General features: G+C 45.0%; 1 protein-coding gene across 4 annotated transcripts in view; it reads left to right on the forward strand.

The window, feature by feature from the left end:
• The window catches only part of LOC124127093 (AP-4 complex subunit epsilon-1-like), a 123,225-nt gene that overhangs the window by 73,504 nt on the left and 28,141 nt on the right, over positions 1-21,580 (forward strand). For 3 of the 4 annotated variants that reach the window (XM_048397901.1, XM_048397902.1, XM_048397904.1), the window contains exons 12-14: positions 522-625; positions 5,025-5,134; positions 19,002-19,220. In XM_048397901.1, the coding sequence (XP_048253858.1) occupies positions 522-625; positions 5,025-5,134; positions 19,002-19,220 (433 nt within the window). Of the gene's footprint in view, positions 1-516; positions 626-5,024; positions 5,135-19,001; positions 19,221-21,580 lie in introns of all 4 variants that reach the window. The other variant, XM_048397903.1, reaches the window with a different exon arrangement.

The following is a 21,580-nucleotide window of genomic DNA, read 5'->3' on the forward strand; positions in this document are numbered from 1 at the left end:
TACTGGGTTCCTTTGCATAACAAAATCTAGGACAACACTTAACACTGTTTCAAACCAGTTTGATATTTCCAGTTAATTTTTCACCCTCGGATCGGAATTTTAATAAGCTACATCTCTGCGGACACGCGCCTTCAATTCTTGTACAACGTTCTTGATTTCCATTTGCCAATTTGATTGGCTACAATCAAGGCTGCTTGAAATTCAACATTGAAACACTGACAGACAGCCAAAAGAAAGTCGTTAAACATCTTTTTGATGGAAAGGATGTCTTCATATTTATTAAAATTGGCAGTGGTTTGGGTTTCTAGGTAATATGAGTTAGCTCCCTTTTCCCATGAGGTTTATTGCCGTTCGATTGGTCGGTAATGAATATCAAGGTCAGGTAATTTGAGATTGTGAGAACCACGGATAGGATGTTATCCACCATAACATGGTGGAAGTTGGAGGAATCAGAACACTGTTGATTCAGAGCTCGTTTATATCTCCATTACTCCTCTGCTGTTGTCCTTAACCCAGGTCAAGTGGTCCCCCGACATTCAGTGGTACGTGGAAACTGTCAACGCTGTCCTGGTGGAGTGTACCAACAGCGCTCTTGTTGACCAACTCATGGATAAACTGGACATGGGTAGGTCTCACTCACTGCATCAAGGGATGAACCGGGTACATGGGTAGATCTCATTCACTGCATCAAGGGAAGAACCAGGTACATGGGTAGGTCTCACTCACTGCATCAAGGGAAGAACCGGGTACATGGGTAGATCTCATTGACTGCATCAAGGGGGAAGAACCAGAAGGTACATGGGTAGGTCTCACTCACTGCAACAAGGGAAGAATTGGGTACATGGGTAGGTCTCACTCACTGCATCAAGGGATGAACCGGGTACATGGGTAGGTCTCACTCACTCCATCAAGGGAAGAACCAGGTACATGGGTAGGTCTCACTCACTGCATCAAGGGAAGAACCAGGAACATGGGTAGGTCTCACTCACTACATCAAAGGAAGAACCAGGTACATGGGTAGGTCTCACTCACTGCAAGGGAAGAACCAGGTACATGGGTAGGTCTCACTCACTGCATCAAGGGAAGAACCGGGTACATGGGTAGGTCTCACTCACTGCAAGGGAAGAACCAGGTACATGGGTAGGTCTCACTCACTGCAAGGGAAGAACCGGGTACATGGGTAGATCTCACTCACTGCATCAAGGGAAGAACCGGGTACATGGGTAGGTCTCACTCACTGCAAGGGAAGAACCAGGTACATGGGTAGGTCTCACTCACTGCATCAAGGGATGAACCGGGTACATGGGTAGATCTCACTCACTGCATCAAGGGAAGAACCGGGTACATGGGTAGATCTCACTCACTGCATCAAGGGAAGAACCAGGTACATGGGTAGGTCTCACTCACTGCATCAAGGGAAGAACCAGGTACATGGGTAGGTCTCACTCACTGCATCAAGGGAAGAACCAGGTACATGGGTAGATCTCACTCACTGCATCAAGGGAAGAACCGGGTACATGGGTAGATCTCATTCACTGCATCAAGGGAAGAACCAGGTACATGGGTGGTCTCACTCACTTCATCAAGGGAAGAACCAGGTACATGGGTAGGTCTCACTTACTGCATCAAGGGAAGAACCGGGTACATGGGTAGGTCTCACTCACTGCATCAAGGGAAGAACCAGGTACATGGGTAGGTCTCACTCACTGCATCAAGGGAAGAACAGGGTACATGGGTAGGTCTCACTCACTGCATCAAGGGAAGAACCGGGTACATGGGTAGATCTCACTGCATCAAGGGAAGAACCAGGTACATGGGTAGGTCTCACTCACTGCATCAAGGGATGAACCGGGTACATGGGTAGATCTCACTCACTGCATCAAGGGAAGAACCGGGTACATGGGTAGGTCTCACTCACTGCATCAAGGGAAGAACCGGGTACATGGGTAGATCTCACCCACTGCATCAAGGGAAGAACCAGGTACATGGGTAGGTCTCACTCACTTCATCAAGGGAAGAACCTGGTACATGGGTAGATCTCACCCACTGCATCAAGGGAAGAACCAGGTACATGGGTAGGTCTCACTGCATCAAGGGAAGAACCCGGTACATGGGTAGATCTCACTCACTGCATCAAGGGATGAACCGGGTACATGGGTAGATCTCACTCACTGCATCAAGGGAAGAACCCGGGTACATGGGTAGATCTCACTCACTGCATCAAGGGAAGAACCGGGTACATGGATAGAGCTCACTCACTGCATCAAGGGAAGAACCGGGTACATGGGTAGGTCTCACTCACTGCATCAAGGGAAGAACCGGGTACATGGGTAGGTCTCACTCACTGCATCAAGGGAAGAACCGGGTACATGGGTAGGTCTCACTGCATCAAGGGAAGAACCAGGTACATGGGTAGATCTCACTCACTGCATCAAGGGAAGAACCGGGTACATGGGTAGGTCTCACTCACTGCATCAAGGGAAGAACCGGGTACATGGGTAGATCTCACTCACTGCATCAAGGGAAGAACCATATACATGGGTAGGTCTCACTCACTGCATCAAGGGAAGAACCAGGTACATGGGTAGGTCTCACTGCATCAAGGGAAGAACTGGGTACATGGGTAGATCTCACTCACTGCATCAAGGGAATAACCGGGTACATGGGTAGATCTCATTCACTGCATCAATGGAAGAACCGGGTACATGGGTAGATCTCACTCACTGCATCAAGGGAAGAACCAGGTACATGGGTAGGTCTCACTCACTGCATCAAGGGAAGAACCGGGTACATGGGTAGGTCTCACTCACTGCATCAAGGGAAGAACCGGGTACATGGGTAGGTCTCACTCACTGCAAGGGAAGAAACGGGTACATGGGTAGATCTCACCCACTGCATCAAGGGAAGAACCAGGTACATGGGTAGATCTCACTCACTGCATCAAGGGAAGAACCCGGTACATGGGTGGATCTCACTCACTGCATCAAGGCAAGAACTGGGTACTTCCCCGTGAATGGCTTCCTTGTCCTTCTCTGCAGCCTGATGTCAAGTTGGCAGTGTAGTCATGAAGTGAACCTCACACAAGAAAGTGAAAAATCCCTTGTCCCCAATGGTGAAATGTGAGGGGGATACGGTGATTGGCACTGTTCATCCCTGCATCTGTGTGACCCACAACTGCTCAGTATTTCTTGACACATATTTGCACTGATATCGTTCTAGCCATGTACTGGTGACTTTTGGTGTTTAGGTATTGTTTAAATTATGTTTTGTTTGGATTCCATGAAATAATGGGGTTTAAGTTCAAATCCAATGATATCCACTGCTACTGTTGTCTGACTTGAAGCTCAGTTGTGTGGCAGAATCCTCAGTTGTGTGGTGGGATCCTCAGTTGAGTGGCAGGAGGCTCAGTTGTGTTGCAGAATCCTCAGTTGTGTGGTGGGATCCTCAGTTGTGTGGCAGGAGGCTCAGTTATTTGGCGGAAGGCTCAGTTGTGTAGCAGGAGGCTCAGTTGTGTGACAGAATCCTCAGTTGTGTGGCAGAATCCTCAGTTGTGTGGCAGGAGTCTCAGTTGTGTGGCAGAATCCTCAGTTGTGTGGCAGAATCCTCAGTTGTGTGGCAGAATCCTCAGTTGTGTGGTGGGATCCTCAGTTGAGTGGCAGGAGGCTCAGTTGTGTTGCAGAATCCTCAGTTGTGTGGTGGGATCCTCAGTTGTGTGGCAGGAGGCTCAGTTATTTGGCAGAAGGCTCAGTTGTGTAGCAGGAGGCTCAGTTGTGTGACAGAATCCTCAGTTGTGTGGCAGAATCCTCAGTTTTGTGTCAGAATCCTCAGTTGTGTGGCAGGAGGCTCAGTTGTGTGGCAGAATCCTCAGTTGTGTGGCAGAATCCTCAGTTGTGTGGCAGGAGGCTCAGTTGTGTGGCAGAATCCTCAGTTGTGTGGCAGAATCCTCAGTTGTGTGGCAGGAGGCTCAATTGTGTGGCAGAATCCTCAGTTGTGTGGCAGGTGACTCAGTTGTGTGGCAGGAGGCTAAGATGTGTGGCAGGAGACTCGGATATGGGTCAGAATCCTCAGTTGTTTTTACAGGAGGCTCAGATGTGTGGCAGGAGGCCCAGTAGCGGGAGACTCTCTTGTTACAGGAGACTCAGTTGTGTGGCAGAATCCTCAGTTGTGTGGCAGGAGGCTAAGATGTGTGTCAGGAGGCTCATATATGTGTCAGAATCCTCAGTTGTGTTACAGGAGGCTCAGATGTGTGGCAGGAGGCCCAGTAGGGGGAGACTCACTTGTTACAGGAGACTCAGTTGTGTGGCAGGGGGCTCAGTTGAGTGGCAGGAGGCTAAGATGTGTGGCAGGAGGCTTAGATATGTGTCAGAATCCTCAGTTGTGTTACAGGAGGCTCTGATGTATGGCAGGAGGCTCAGTTATTTAGCAGAAGGCTCAGTTGTGTGGCAGAATCCTCAGTTGTTTGACAGAATCCTCAGTTGTGTGGCAGGAGGCTAAGTTGTGTGGCTGAATCCTCAGTTGTGTGGCAGAATCCTCAGTTGTGTGGTGAGCTCCTCAGTTGTGTGGCAGGAGGCTCAGTTGTGTGGCTGAATCCTCAGTTGTGTGGCAGAATCCTCAGTTGTGTGGCAGAATCCTCAGTTGTGTGGCTGAATCCTCAGTTGTGTGACAGAATCCCCAGTTGTGTGGCAGGAGGCTCAGTTATTTACCAGAAGGCTCAGTTGTGTGGCAGAATCCTCAGTTGTGTGGCAGAATCCTCAGTTGTGTGGCAGGAGGCTCAGTTGTGTGGCAGGAGGCTCAGTTGTGTGGCAGAATCCTCAGTTGTGTGGCAGGAGGCTCAGTTGTGTGGCAGAATCCTCAGTTGTGTGGCAGAATCCTCATTTGAGTGGCAGAATCCTCAGTTGTGTGGCAGAATCCTCATTTGAGTGGCAGAATCCTCAGTTGTGTGGCAGGAGGCTCAGTTGTGTCGTTTGAGGCTCTCACTCTCTCATTCTGCAAAATAATAATAATTCTGCAAATCTATGTTTCAGAACTACATCTAAAGGAGAACAAAGAATTTGAGGAGTTTCTTGTCCAGAGTTACCTACCTTGCTTGGAGAATGCCGAATGTCCAACAGCATTGTTGCACCTGGCTGTTTGGGTAGGAGATCAGTCATCTCCAACATTTATAGTTATATTGTATGGAGAGTCCAACAACCTTGTCAGCCTGGCTGCTTGGGTAGGAGATCAGTCATCTCCAACATTTATAGTTATATTGTATGGAGAGTCCAACAACCTTGTCAGCCTGGCTGCTTGGGTAGGAGATCAGTCATCTCCAACATTTATAGTTATATTGTATGGAGAGTCCAACAACCTTGTCAACCTGGCTGCTTGGGTAGGAGATCAGTCATCTCCAACATTTATAGTTATATTGTATGGAGAGTCCAACAACCTTGTCAACCTGGCTGCTAGGGTAGGAGATCAGTCATCTCCAACATTTATAGTTATATTGTATGGAGAGTCCAACAACCTTGTCAACCTGGCTGCTTTGGTAGGAGATCAGTCATCTCCAACATTTGTAGTTATATTGTATGGAGAGTCCAACAGCATTGTTGCACCTGCCTGTTTGGGTAGGAGATCAGTCATCTCCAACATTTATAGTTATATTGTATGGAGAGTCCAACAACCGTGTCAACCTGGCTGCTAGGGTAGGAGATCAGTCATCTCCAACATTTGTAGTTATATTGTATGGAGAGTCCAACAGCATTGTTGCACCTGCCTGTTTGGGGATCAGTCATCTCCAACATTTATAGTTATATTGTATGGAGAGTCCAACAACCTTGTCAGCCTGGCTGCTTGGGTAGGAGATCAGTCATCTCCAACATTTGTAGTTATATTGTATGGAGAGTCCAACAACCGTGTCAGCCTGGCTGCTTGGGTAGGAGATCAGTCATCTCCAACATTTATAGTTATATTGTATGGAGAGTCCAACAACCTTGTCAGCCTGGCTGCTTGGGTAGGAGATCAGTCATCTCCAACATTTATAGTTATATTGTATGGAGAGTCCAACAACCTTGTCAGCCTGGCTGCTTGGGTAGGAGATCAGTCATCTCCAACATTTATAGTTATATTGTATGGAGAGTCCAACAACCTTGTCAACCTGGCTGCTTGGGTAGGAGATCAATCATCTCCAACATTTATAGTTATATTGTATGGAGAGTCCAACAACCTTGTCAGCCTGGCTGCTTGGGTAGGAGATCAGTCATCTCCAACATTTATAGTTATATTGTATGGAGTGTCCAACAACCTTGTCAGCCTGGCTGCTTGGGTAGGAGATCAGTCATCTCCAACATTTGTAGTTATATTGTATGGAGAGTCCAACAACCTTGTCAACCTGGCTGCTTGGGTAGGAGATCAGTCATCTCCAACATTTATAGTTATATTGTATGGAGAGTCCAACAACCTTGTCAACCTGGCTGCTAGGGTAGGAGATCAGTCATCTCCAACATTTATAGTTATATTGTATGGAGAGTCCAACAACCTTGTCAATCTGGCTGCTTTGGTAGGAGATCAGTCATCTCCAACATTTGTAGTTATATTGTATGGAGAGTCCAACAGCATTGTTGCACCTGCCTGTTTGGGTAGGAGATCAGTCATCTCCAACATTTATAGTTATATTGTATGGAGAGTCCAACAACCGTGTCAACCTGGCTGCTAGGGTAGGAGATCGGTCATCTCCAACATTTATAGTTATATTGTATGGAGAGTCCAACAACCTTGTCAACCTGGCTGCTAGGGTAGGAGATCAGTCATCTCCAACATTTATAGTTATATTGTATGGAGAGTCCAACAACCTTGTCAACCTGGCTGCTTTGGTAGGAGATCAGTCATCTCCAACATTTGTAGTTATATTGTATGGAGAGTCCAACAGCATTGTTGCACCTGCCTGTTTGGGTAGGAGATCAGTCATCTCCAACATTTATAGTTATATTGTATGGAGAGTCCAACAACCGTGTCAACCTGGCTGCTAGGGTAGGAGATCAGTCATCTCCAACATTTGTAGTTATATTGTATGGAGAGTCCAACAGCATTGTTGCACCTGCCTGTTTGGGGATCAGTCATCTCCAACATTTATAGTTATATTGTATGGAGAGTCCAACAACCTTGTCAGCCTGGCTGCTTGGGTAGGAGATCAGTCATCTCCAACATTTGTAGTTATATTGTATGGAGAGTCCAACAACCGTGTCAGCCTGGCTGCTTGGGTAGGAGATCAGTCATCTCCAACATTTATAGTTATATTGTATGGAGAGTCCAACAACCTTGTCAGCCTGGCTGCTTGGGTAGGAGATCAGTCATCTCCAACATTTATAGTTATATTGTATGGAGAGTCCAACAACCTTGTCAGCCTGGCTGCTTGGGTAGGAGATCAGTCATCTCCAACATTTATAGTTATATTGTATGGAGAGTCCAACAACCTTGTCAACCTGGCTGCTTGGGTAGGAGATCAGTCATCTCCAACATTTATAGTTATATTGTATGGAGAGTCCAACAACCTTGTCAGCCTGGCTGCTTGTTTAGGAGATCAGTCATCTCCAACATTTATAGTTATATTGTATGGAGAGTCCAACAACCGTGTCAGCCTGGCTGCTTGGGTAGGAGATCAGTCATCTCCAACATTTGTAGTTATATTGTATGGAGAGTCCAACAACCGTGTCAGCCTGGCTGCTTGGGTAGGAGATCAGTCATCTCCAACATTTATAGTTATATTGTATGGAGAGTCCAACAACCTTGTCAGCCTGGCTGCTTGGGTAGGAGATCAGTCATCTCCAACATTTATAGTTATATTGTATGGAGAGTCCAACAACCTTGTCAGCCTGGCTGCTTGGGTAGGAGATCAGTCATCTCCAACATTTATAGTTATATTGTATGGAGAGTCCAACAGCATTGTTGCACCTGCCTGTTTGGGTAGGAGATCAGTCATCTCCAACATTTATAGTTATATTGTATGGAGAGTCCAACAACCTTGTCAACCTGGCTGCTAGGGTAGGAGATCAGTCATCTCCAACATTTGTAGTTATATTGTATGGAGAGTCCAACAGCATTGTTGCACCTGCCTGTTTGGGGATCAGTCATCTCCAACATTTATAGTTATATTGTATGGAGAGTCCAACAACCTTGTCAGCCTGGCTGCTTGGGTAGGAGATCAGTCATCTCCAACATTTGTAGTTATATTGTATGGAGAGTCCAACAACTGTGTCAGCCTGGCTGCTTGGGTAGGAGATCAGTCATCTCCAACATTTATAGTTATATTGTATGGAGAGTCCAACAACCTTGTCAGCCTGGCTGCTTTGGTAGGAGATCAGTCATCTCCAACATTTATAGTTATATTGTATGGAGAGTCCAACAACCTTGTCAGCCTGGCTGCTTGGGTAGGAGATCAGTCATCTCCAACATTTATAGTTATATTGTATGGAGAGTCCAACAACCTTGTCAACCTGGCTGTTAGGGTAGGAGATCAGTCATCTCCAACATTTATAGTTATATTGTATGGAGAGTCCAACAACCTTGTCAACCTGGCTGCTTGGGTAGGAGATCAGTCATCTCCAACATTTGTAGTTATATTGTATGGAGAGTCCAACAACCTTGTCAACCTGGCTGCTTGGGTAGGAGATCAGTCATCTCTAACATTTGTAGTTATATTGTATGGAGAGTCCAACAACCTTGTCAACCTGGCTGCTTTGGTAGGAGATCAGTCATCTCCAACATTTGTAGTTATATTTTATGGAGAGTCCAACAACCTTGTCAACCTGGCTGCTTGGGTAGGAGATCAGTCATCTCCAACATTTGTAGTTATATTGTATGGAGAGTCTAACTTTGCCTTGACAGGCGGTATAATGGGCCCAATTCTTTCAATTAGCTGGTCATGTCATGCCCTGTGCATACACTATTTTGCACAAACGTTTGGTAAAAATAAATTCATTCAAAATGTCTTATATATACATGTCTCAATCTATAAAACTTGCTTAGAGCCTTATGCCAAGAAGGCGGTGGCTCATGGGCCAGTCTGGTGATTCTGACCTCCGAATTCTGTACGTCTCCAATTAATTGTTATGGGCCGAACCAGCCTGACCCTTAATTTGGTAGATAGTTATAGCTTTCCGCGTCAAATTTGCAGCTTGGAGATCCACTGCAGCATAAGACTGTCCTTGTTGACACTCCACGGTGGGTGGGGAAAAGGAGTGCAGAAGTATTTTCCTTCTGAGCATGGCTTCCCATCAACCTGGTTCAAAAAGACGACACATCAAATCTGATGAAACTACAATGCCCACTAGATCTGACTATTGGCCACGTATCTTGGTAATCAAAGCTTTAGACAAAGAATCAATCAAATTGAATCCATTTGCAATCTCCAAAGGTATCACTGGTATCTGCGGAGAGGTTACAAATGTCGCCAAGCTTCATTCTGGCTCTCTCCTTGTAGAATGTGCACAGAGACAACAATCTGTCAGTCTGCTCAAATTAAAAGAGTTTGTCAATATCAAGGTTGTTGTCTCAGTGCACAAGACACTGAACTCAAGTAAGGTAATTGTCCGTGGCAGAGCATGCTGCCTGTCTGGCATTACCTAAGACGATATAACAGTCGGAACAACAGTCGGTCACAGCGGTCAAACGATTTTCTTTCAAGAAGGATGTTGTGGTCGAACCAACCAACACCTACCTCTTTACTTTCGCCTGAACGACTATCCCCCAAGCCATTAAAGCTGGATATTGTAGCATTGAAGTGGAGGTGTATATCCCCAATCCACTCCAGTGCTACACCTGCCAAGCAGGGATAAAAGTCCTGCCATGCCTCTGCTGTTTGTTACCGTAGCGGCGACAAACACCAGGCCACTGACTGCAGCAAGGATGTGAATTGTTCAAACTGCGGTGGGAACCACATGGCATCTTCCAAATCCTGTCGTGTGGAAACGTGAGTCCCAGATTATGAAATTAAAGACCGAACAAAATGTCTCATACCACAAAGCAAAGAAGAGGGTTGAAGATCTTACTACAACCACCTCCACTATCTCTTACTCTCCTGCTGTCTCTTGTGCTCCAGTTACCACTGCCCCTATTGACTGCCAGACTGATGTGACATGGGTCAAGTCTGTTCAGCCTTTCCCAACTGCCTCTGCACCTTCGTCAGTAATACCTTCGTCTGTGACACATTCGTCTGTGACTCCTTTGTCTGTGACTCTTTCATTTGTGACACCTTCATCTGTGACTCCTTCATCTGTGACTCCATCTGTGACACCTTCGTCTGTGACACCTTCATCTGTGACACCTTCATCTGTGACACCTTCGTCTGTGACACCTTCGTCTGTGACACCTTCGTCTGTAACAACTTCGTCTGTGACACATTCGTCTGTAACAACTTCGTCTGTGACACATTCGTCTGTGACTCCTTTGTCTGTGACTCCTTCATCTGTGACTCCTTCGTCTGTGACACCTTCGTCTGTGACTCCATCTGTGACACCTTCATCTGTGACACCTTCATCTGTGACACCTTCGTCTGTGACACCTTCGTCTGTGACTCCATCTGTGACACCTTCATCTGTGACACCTTCGTCTGTGACACCTTCATCTGTGACACCTTCGTCTGTGACACCTTCATCTGTGACACCTTCATCTGTGACACCTTCGTCTGTGTCACCATCGTCTGTAACAACTTCATCTGTGACACTTTCGTCTGTGACACCTTCATCTGTGACACCTTCGTCTGTGACACCTCGTCTGTTTCACCTTCGCCTGTGACTCCTTCGCCTGTGACACCTTCGTCTGTGACTCCTTCGTCTGTGACACCTTTGTCTGTGACTCCTTCGTCTGTGACACCTTCGTCTGTGACACCTTCGCCCGTGACTCCTTCGCCTGTCACACCTTCGTCTGTGACACCTTCGTCTGTGACTCCTTCGTCTGTGACACCTTTGTCTGTGAAACCTCCCAAATAAAAAAAATATTGAGTCTCAGACACCTAAACCGACACCTGAACAAGAACCAGAAATCATTGGACTTTCAAAAAGAGAAGAAATTATTGAAACAAATGCAGCATAAAGAGCAGCTGCAAACACCACCACCACCAAAGGCCACCTCTCCTGATGAGGTACCAGCAGAGGTCGATAACTCCTGTGTTCCTCTGGACATGGAGGTAACCAAGAATCCACAACACAACACATAGATCGATATGATATCCGTCCGTACAGTTCTTGCCACTCATTTTCCCCTGCTGGTGATAAAGCTGCAGGAGGTTCTTCTATCCTGGTGAAACATGGCTTAATCCATAGCCCTGTTCCACTCAACACTACTCTACAAGCTGTTGCTGTCTGTGTTACTTTCAACATTGTGTTTACACTGTGTTCACTGTATCTTCCACCTTCGTCAACCACCCGTCAATCAGATCTTCAGACTTTGTACGATTAGCTCCCGAAGCTCTGTATTATCATGGGTGATTTAAAAGGTCATAATCCCCTATGGGGGAGTACTGATACAAATAATTAGGGAAAAGTCCTTGAAGATTTTATCTCAAACAATGCTTTATGCATCTTCAATGATGGTAATACCACCTATCTGCATCCTGCCACTGGCACATACTCTGCCCTTGACCTTTCACTGACAGATTCAAATATTTTAAATGAATTTGAATGGTCGGTCCATGATGACCTTTGTGGAAGTGACCATTTTCCAACAATACTTACAACTATTAATCCCACCGTGGTCTAGAAGTAGAGCGGAAGGTCCGGGGTTCAATCCCCTGACGCGTCATGCCAAAAGACGTTAAAAGATTGTACGTGTTGTTACCCTGACTGGCGCTCGGCATTAAGGGGTTAAAACAAGGACTGGTCGGCTTGGAGTCAGTATACTGTGTCTGAATGGGGTATTCATGTTAAACTGCGGCATGGTATCTCAGTGAGCTAGCACTATAAATCGGCATCAGTTCGGACTAGTACAAGCAGCCACACACACACACTTGCATGCACATCGCTATATAAGTGCAATAATCTTGGCCGCGAAGTTAAACCCAATTTCACCTCACCTACAAGTATTTATCCGTTTGACAAACCGCCTTCAACAGGGTGGAACTTTACAAAGGCCAATAGGTCTTTATTCCAAACACTATGTACTGAAAAACTAAAACCTGACAGTTTCAGGAATGTTCCTGATCCTATACAATTTCTTTCAGATTTATTAAATGCTATTGGAGACAAAAGCATCCTTAATTCCTCTCCAAACCCTCATATATGTAATCCCATTATCATGTGATGATAATTGTAAACAAGCTAAAAAAAATAAGAAGAAAGCTGAGAAATATTTTAGTCGACATCCCATCGTCCACAACCTGAATCACATTAGGATCATGGGCGACATAGCGAGACATACTTTTAAACAAAATAAACATCAATTCAGGAGGAACTATGTATCCAATCAATTCCTGCACACCCATGTCCAAGGTTTTGGAACGTGATTCAAAAGATTATTAAAAAGAATTTTGAATAAAATTAATGAAATAAGTTACAAACATAAGTCCAGATATACAAAGAACACTTTTTATAGCCAGACAGTGTAATTACATGAATAATTTGCGAACTTCAGTATGGATTTGTTGACATGGTATTTCCGGTGTTACGTGCTCACAGTAATGTTTTTCCATGGGGGAAAAAACATGAAAACTCATTAATTCGTGTATAATGCGCACCCCCTTCTACACAGCTGTGGGTTTTTTTTAAAAAGTGCGCACTATACTCAAGAAAATACGGTAAGTGCAAAGGATCAAAATCTGGAGTTCACCATCTCAAAGATGGTCATACATTTTTGACAACTAAATCTGAAATTGACAACAAACTTGGTGACACTGCTGCAAATCATTCCTCATCATCCGACTATAACCCTCAATTTCAGACCTTTCAAAAAACGCAGGAAAAGAAAAACAGAAAGTTTAACTCGGATAATGGTGAGGACTATTATGAAACATTTTCACTCCACGAATTACATACTGCCCTAGGGCAATCTCATGACAGCATGACCCGACAACGTCCACTATCAGCTTCTAAAAACACTTGCCCGATTCATGTTTGGAAACTTAAGTTAATACATTTAATGAAATATTGACAACCGGAAATGTCCCTCCTTTGTGGCACAATGCTGTTATCATACCAATACCAAAGCCAGGACGGGATCATGCAGATCCATCCAACTACCATCCAATATCATTAACTAGCTGTGTTTGTAAAACCATGAAGCACATGGTCTACAATCGATTAGTCTGGTACCTGGAATAACCTCCAGAGTGACATCCAGTGTGGTTTATAAAAAAAACAGAAGTACCATTGACCATTTGGTGCGTTTGGAATCATTTATTAAAAATTCCATTGTAAACAAACAACATACTATATAGATCTTTTTCGACCTAGAGAAGGCATATGATACAACGTGGAAACATGGTATTTTAAAAAAGTTGTGTGAATTTGGATTAAAGGGCAGATTACCTCAGATCATATCTAAATTTTTAGCAGACAACTTCAAGTACGAGTGGGCTCTACCCTCTCTGATCAATTCGTTCAAGATCAGGGCATCCCTCAAGGCAGCATACTAATATATGTCACACTTTCAGCATCAAAATTAAAAGTCTTACTGAAGTATGAAAAAATAGTGGTTCACAGTTCACTGTTTGTGGACGATTTCAACATTTCTTGTTGTGGTAAGAAGATAAATACAATAGAAAGACAGCCACAGCTCTGTCCTAACTAAATTAAAAAATGGGCCAACGAAAATGGCTTAAAATTTTCTAAATGCAAGACAAACTGTATTCACTTTTGTCATAAATATATACTCACATGCAAAAGAAACGCAAGTCGAGTATGCAGTATACATGTTATTTATTGTCAACAGTAAAGACAAGAAGTACTAATAGGGCAAGATTGACAAAAATTTGACTGAAGACAGTTTAATGGATTAAAAAGGCAGATGACATAATTGTTTTTTTCAAATGTTAAGGGCTTACACAGTTTCGGGCCAATACACAAAATGTCAGTCAATACCTGGTGTGACCCCCCATTAGCATTGATCACTGCCACACATCTCCTGTACTTTGAGTGGATCAGACGATTTGTCGAGGCCCTAAGGATCCTCCTGCACACACCCAGAGCAGCTGTGGGTAGTTCATCGGCAGTTGTAGGGACTGGGCGCACATTGTGCAGACGCCTTTGAACCTCATCCCACAAGTTTTCTATGGGGTTCAGATCAGGGCTGAGGACTGGCCACGGTAGAGCACGGATGTTGTTGCAGAAAGGCCATGGTAGCTCTGGCAACATGGGGACGAGCGTTGTCCTACTGGAAAATGTGTTGTTGATGTTGTGCAAAAAATGGAACAACGTGGGGTCTGATCACATGGTCGATATACCGCTGAGCAGTGACACCGTGTTCCCGACCTTGACCAACATTCAGAAAGCACATTGGTCCAAGTCTCGCATTAAGTTCAATCCCTGCCCTTATCATGACGCTAGGTCCACCCCATGGATACCTTTCCACAACGTTTCTGTCAGCGAAACAATCACCTCGACGCCGTCAAATTCTGACTCTTCCGTCTGCATGGGAGACACAAAAGCGACTTTCATCAGAGAAGATGACACGCCTCCACTCACGATGAAGCCAATTGCGATGACCCTGTGCCCACTGAAGTCATGCTTGTCGATGCAGTGGTTGGAGAACAGGACGATGTGCTGGTCGGCAACATCTGAGGTTGTTGGAACGAAGAGGTCGCATCACAGTGTCCCGGCTAATGTGTCAATTATGTGTTCCTATTGTCTGTCGAGCACTTTCACTTGCAGTTAGGAATGGATGTCGCTGGTGTTGACGGGTCATCTGCCGATCTTGTCGAGGTGTGGTGACCCTAGCACGGCCGCTCCGAGGAAGGTCATCTGTGGTCAGTGTAGCATTGTATCGATGCAGGAGACGGTAAATTGTGGTTATGTTAATGTTGAAATGATGCGCAACATCTTGGACAGACTCTCCAGCTTCCAAACGTCCGATAGCCTGGTTTCTCTGAATTGGAGTTAGGCGTGGCATTGTTGACCAAGGAGTGGTAGGCCCAAGAATCGTCACAGTTTTATACACACTACAGTTTGTGACAGTTCGTGCATTTTCGAGTTCGCGAGAAATGGGTGCATGATACCCACATATTCATTGAAATGGTGCGTTTTAGCCATTCGTTTTTTATGTTGCGTTTTTACTCGGGGCTTCCAAAATGCAACCAAAAATATTGATGACACCATCAGGCTTCACTAGTACTACATGCTAAAACTCGTATCAATTTATGGTTCCGTGTTTGATACCTGTTTGCTTAAAACCACTTGCATTTCTTTTGTGTGTGAGTATATTTCTCACAAGGATCCAGATTTATTTTTAGATGGTACTCCAATCAAGGTAGTAGAGGAGGCTGGGCCTCATATTTGACCGTCATCTCACAATCTTACTACACATCAAATATCTAAAGGCAAAGTCCCTGAAGGCCCTCGACTTGTTAAAAGTTGTTTAAAATTCCGAGTGGGGAGGGGATCAGACAACCCTTTTTCACTTGTACTGATCGTTAATACGCTCCAAACTAGACTATGGTTCCATTAAAAAGCAATTTAGAAAATAAGACACAATACACCATCTAAGGCTCTGTCTTGCAGCTTTTAGGACCTCTCCCGAGGACAGTTTGTATAAGGAGGATGATGAACCTTCTCTTGAACAGTGAATAAATCAAATCCAGCACACAGTTGCGTTTTTTCACCTCAATTGGAAAACCAGTTTCTGAATCTGTCCAACTTGGTTCCACCACTTGAAATAAAAATTCAACCACACATCACTGCAGCTGAAATAGATCTAAATACTGTAAATCCTGAAATTAACGCGAGTGTGAGTTAAATGCGAAAAATGCGAATGTTCTATGCTTGCATTATTAAACATCGCATTTATATCAATAATAAGACATATTGAATAACAGATATACCAATTTAGACATACGCTGAAAACAAACAACTATGTATTCCATGTCACTGGTTTTTTAGCGGCACATGTAAGAAGTATATAAACAATGTCATTCAAACACTAATTACATCCTGTGAATTGTCACTTCTGGGGTCAAGACAAGAGTTCTACTCACTTATGTTATCACTGATCACACCTGCACGTCCAGACAGACACCACCCACGCAATATCGTGTCTTTGTTCTTTGCGACTGCATCAAAGGCCGACACGATCCAGCGCGCTGTGTTGTTTTAGCGGAGGTACTCTACTGAGTGCTAATAAGCAGTGCTATTTTGTGTGTGATTGGATCAATGAAAGGTTGGATTAAGGTGAGGATTCTCCTGCAAACATGACAGAGGACATTTTCTTTATATATAAATCCACTGATGCTTAAGAGGAGGGGGTATCGCATTCACATGGAATCGCATTTTTGGCTATGGGCCATTAATTTCCCGATTTACAGTATTATATCACCCTTCCCACTTCTGTCTTCTCTCCCTGGCAGATGGTGAAGCCAGAAGTAGACCTCACTCTATCTCAGCTAAAAAAGTTAGAATCAAATCCTTTAGTATATCAACAATCATATAACCAATTATGATCAAAATATAATTCTCACAAATCCATTTTTACAGACGGTGCAAGTGCCACCATCATTGGATCCAGAACTGTCTCCTCAAGAATCCCAAATAGTAGTTCAGTCTTCACTGCTAAGGCCAAAGCTATCTTAACAGCTTTGACTTATATTAAACATCAAAAACAATCTAAAATTTCATCATCTTCTCTTACTCGTTGTCTTGCCTTCAGGCACTTAAAATTGTCTCACCATATCACCCTATTATCCTAAACATTTTAGAACTATATAGTGATCTTTCTACTGGCCAATGTGACATCGTCTTTGCTGGTTGCCGATTACATGTAGGCATAACAGGTAACTCGAAAGCTGATGCTGCAGCTGGCGCAGCTCTTGACAAACCGTTTTCTCCACTACTGATCCCGTACAGCGATTTCAGACCAACTATCAAAAGTTATACTCGGGATCTTATACAAAAAAGGTGGGACACCCAGTTAGGAATCAATAACCTTCATGAATTTAAACCAACAATCGGTCATGCCTACTTGGGTTGTCAGTCAAGACATGACAAGGTCTTTTTTTGACGAGGTCATTTAATGAAGATGTCGTATTGGTCACAGTATCTGTTTATCCATAAATATATGCTTGAGACTGATGAGGACGAACCTCCTAAGTGTTTCCCTTGTGATGAAAGGTTCACCGTCAAGCATATATTGCTTAACCGTGTGGACTTTGCAGTCACAAGGGATTAACATTGTCAAACAGTAAATCTGAAAGATCTTTTTTCCTGCGTTAGCAGGCATCAAATTCTCAGCTACTTTTAAAATATGTATGTGAATAATTAATTGCTTGTTTTTAAATTTGGTGTGATGCTATTGTCAACTGACATTATTAAAGGCTCTGTCCAGGAGGTTAAAGTACTGTAAGATAATTGTCCCCCCATCTGTGTAACACGTAATTCCTATCACAGTCAATGTAACTACCATCAACCAGTATGATCCCCAGCAAGGTGGCGTAGCGAGGTGGCCCAGCGAGGTGGCCTAGCGAGGTGGCCCAGCGAGGTGGCATAGCGAGGTGGCCCAGCGAGGTGGCCCAGCGAGGTGGCCCAGCGAGGTGGCCTAGCGAGGTGGCCCAGCGAGGTGGCCCAGCCAGGTGGCCCAGCGAGGTGGCCCAGCGAGGTGGCATAGCATGGTGGCGTAGCGAGGTGGCGTAGCGAGGTGGCCCAGCGAGGTGGCCCAGCGAGGTGGCCCAGCGAGGTGGCCCAGCGAGGTGGCCCAGCGAGGTGGCGTAGCGAGGTGGCGTAGCGAGGTGGCCCAGAGCGGTGGCGTAGCGAGGTGGCCCAGCGAGGTGGCGTAGCGAGGTGGCCCAGCGAGGTGGCGTAGCGAGGTGGCATAGCGAGGTGGCCCAGCGAGGTGGCCTAGCGAGGTGGCCTAGCTTTGGTTACTGGTGGCCTGTAGCCCGTGTTTTAAAACTCTGTAAATGATATTGTTATGTCCAAATATATTTGATAAAAAAATTTGAAATATAACTTTGTATTCATGAATAAATTGTGTATATATCAACTTTGTCTCGTCGCTATATGGCTGAAATAATGCCGATGCGACAATGAATTTTAACTGACTCACTCACCATGTGTGAAGCACATTTCTGGTGTCCCCCTCCGAGATATTGCGTGAAGAAGCGCTCACTCACTGACTTCATTGATAATAACTGGATTGTCTGGTCCAGACTATTATTTACAGACCGTTTTTCTATTGCTCGAATATTGCTCAGTGTGGCGTTAAACAACAAACTAAATAGAGAGGATCACTGTAAGTAGGTCAAGTTGGTAAAGGTCAGGTTGGTAAAGGTCAGGTTGGTAAAGGTCCTGCTGGTAAAGGTCAGGTTGGTAAGAGGGGATCACTGTAAGTCAAGGTCAAGTTGGTAAAGGTCAGGTTGGTAAAGGTCAGGCTGGTAAAGGTCAGGTTGGTAAAGGTCATGTTGGTAAGAGGGGATCACTGTAAGTCAAGGTCAGGTTGGTAAAGGTCAGGCTGGTAAAGGTCAGGTTGCTAGGAGGGGATCATGGTAAGTCAAGGTCAAGTTGGTAAAGGTCAGGTTGGTAAAGGTCAGGATGGTAAAGGTCAGGTTGGTATGAGGGGATCACGGTAAGTCAAGGTCAAGTTGGTAAAGGTCATGTTTGTAAAAGGGGATCACCGTAAGTCAAGGTCAAGTTGGTAAAGGTCAGATTGACAAGTGGGGATCACCGTAAGCCATTTTCGTAAGGGTCTGGTTGGTATTTACTGCTTTAGTTTGCAGTTAAAAAATTAATTCTTCAACTCTAAGTTTATGAGAAAATAAATATGTCTTTATGGGGAAGTTGTACGTCTTTTACACAGAAATAACAACCCCCGTCTAAGGTGGACAAATGTTGCAGGTGCTGGGTGAGATGAGGATGGGACTGGGGACCCAGAAACCGTCGCGAGTCCTGGCTGCCCTGTGTAGCCCCCTCCCCCGGGCGGCTGACGCCCACCTACACGGGCTGGTCTTCTCCTCCCTCATCAACCTGGTGGTCAAGGGTGTGGTGGATGCCGGCGCAGTAAGGGACTGGTTCGGCTTCAACAAATACACCTTCACTCAGCCACAGCTTCAGCAGGTCAGTGGTATATTTCTGCCATGTGGTACTAGCGTATATAATGCTGCAACATGGTGCTGGTGTATGTGACGCTGCCACGTGGTACTGGTGTGTGTGAGGCTGCCACGTAGTACTGGTGTATATATTCCTGCCAAGTGGTACTGGTGTATGTGAGGCAGCCACGTGGTACTGGTGTATGTGACGCTGCCACGTGGTACTGGTGTATATATTCCTGCCACATAGTACTGGTGTATGTAAGGCAGCCACATGGTACTGGTGTATGTGAGGCAGCCACTTGGTACTGGTGTATATATTCCTGCCACATAGTACTGGTGTATGTGAGGCAGCCACGTGGTACTGGTGTATGTGAGGCAGCCACGTAGTACTGGTGTATGTGAGGCAGCCACGTAGTACTGGTGTATATATTCCTGCCACGTGGTCCTGGTGTATGTGAGGCAGCCACGTGGTACTGGTGTATGTGAGGCAGCCACATGGTACTGGTGTATATATTCCTGCCACGTGGTACTGGTGTATGTGAGGCAGCCACGTAGTACTGGTGTATGTGAGGCAGCCACATAGTACTGGTGTATATATTCCTGCCATGTGGTACTGGTGTATGTGACGCTGCCACGTGGTACTGGTGTATGTGAGGCAGCCACCTAGTACTGGTGTATGTGAGGCAGCCACATGGTACTGGTGTATATATTCCTGCCACGTGGTACTGGTGTATGTGAGGCAGCCACGTGGTACTGGTGTATGTGAGGCAGCCACGTAGTACTGGTGTATGTGAGGCAGCCACGTAGTACTGGTGTATATATTCCTGCCACGTGGTCCTGGTGTATGTGAGGCAGCCACGTGGTACTTGTGTATGTGAGGCAGCCACATGGTACTGGTGTATATATTCCTGCCACGTGGTACTGGTGTATGTGAGGCAGCCACGTAGTACTGGTGTATGTGAGGCAGCCACATAGTACTGGTGTATATATTCCTGCCACGTGGTACTGGTGTATGTGACGCTGCCACGTGGTACTGGTGTATGTGAGGCAGCCACATGGTACTGGTGTATATATTCCTGCCACGTGGTACTGGTGTATGTGAGGCAGCCACGTAGTACTGGTGTATGTGAGGCAGCCACATGGTACTGGTGTATATATTCCTGCCACGTGGTACTGGTGTATGTGAGGCAGCCACGTAGTACTGGTGTATGTGAGGCAGCCACATGGTACTTGTGTATATATTCCTGCCACGTGGTACTGGTGTATGTGAGGCAGCCATGTAGTACTGGTGTATGTGAGGCAGCCACATGGTACTGGTGTATATATTCCTGCCATGTGGTACTGGCGTATGTGATGTTGCCTATAGTACTTATGTATGTGATGTTGCCACGTACTACTGACGTAAATATAACGTTGCCACATAGTATTGGCTAGGGCTGGGACGATATACCAACTGCGCAATTCGATACTTATCATGATACCTTGCCAGATACCTGGCACACTAACAATGTACATTTGGCAGTGTAAATTATGGCACAATGGATGATTCAAGTGGGATTCAAGCAATTACTATGAGTCAGGATAAGGTGTGTATTTTTTAGGATATTTATCTGTACTTATCCCGACTCATACACTATAGCGACCACCCAGCCATCCCTGCTTCCAGTATGTGTGTTTCGACCGTAAGGGTAAGTGAAATGAGAGAGTGACGAGTGTACCGGCTTGTCACATGCTTACTGTGCGACTTGGAGGCTGAGGGGTGTGTTCAGGTGCAATGTTTTTCTCTGTTCTTGGGAACACAGTACAATAATTTCCACTACCTTTTCAGAATGAGATGAGATATGCAAAAAGTATGACTCAAGATAACTATAAATGATATTTTTACCTTAATAATACATGTTGCCACATTGTACTGGTGTATATATACTGTTGCCACATAGTACTGGTGTATACATAATGTTGCCACATTGTACTGGTGTATATATAATGTTGCCACATAGTACTGGTGTATATATAATGTTGCCACATTGTACTGGTGTATATATAATGTTGCCACATTGTACTGGTGTATATATAATGTTGCCACATAGTACTGGTGTATATATAATGTTGCCACATAGTATGGGTGTATATATAATGTTGCCACATTGTACTGGTGTATATATAATATTGCCACATAGTACTGGTGTATATATAATGTTGCCACATTGTACTGGTGTATATATCATGTTGCCACATAGTACGGGTGTATATATAATGTTGCCACATAGTACGGGTGTATATATAATGTTGCCACATAGTACTGGTGTATATATAATGTTGCCACATAGTACTGGTGTATATATAATGTTCCCACATGGTACTGGTGTATATATAATGTTGCCA

The sequence above is a fragment of the Haliotis rufescens genome, unplaced genomic scaffold (assembly GCF_023055435.1).
Source record: "Haliotis rufescens isolate VD_foot unplaced genomic scaffold, xgHalRufe1.0.p SCAF_171, whole genome shotgun sequence".
NCBI classification, from domain to species: Eukaryota; Metazoa; Mollusca; class Gastropoda; order Lepetellida; family Haliotidae; genus Haliotis; species Haliotis rufescens.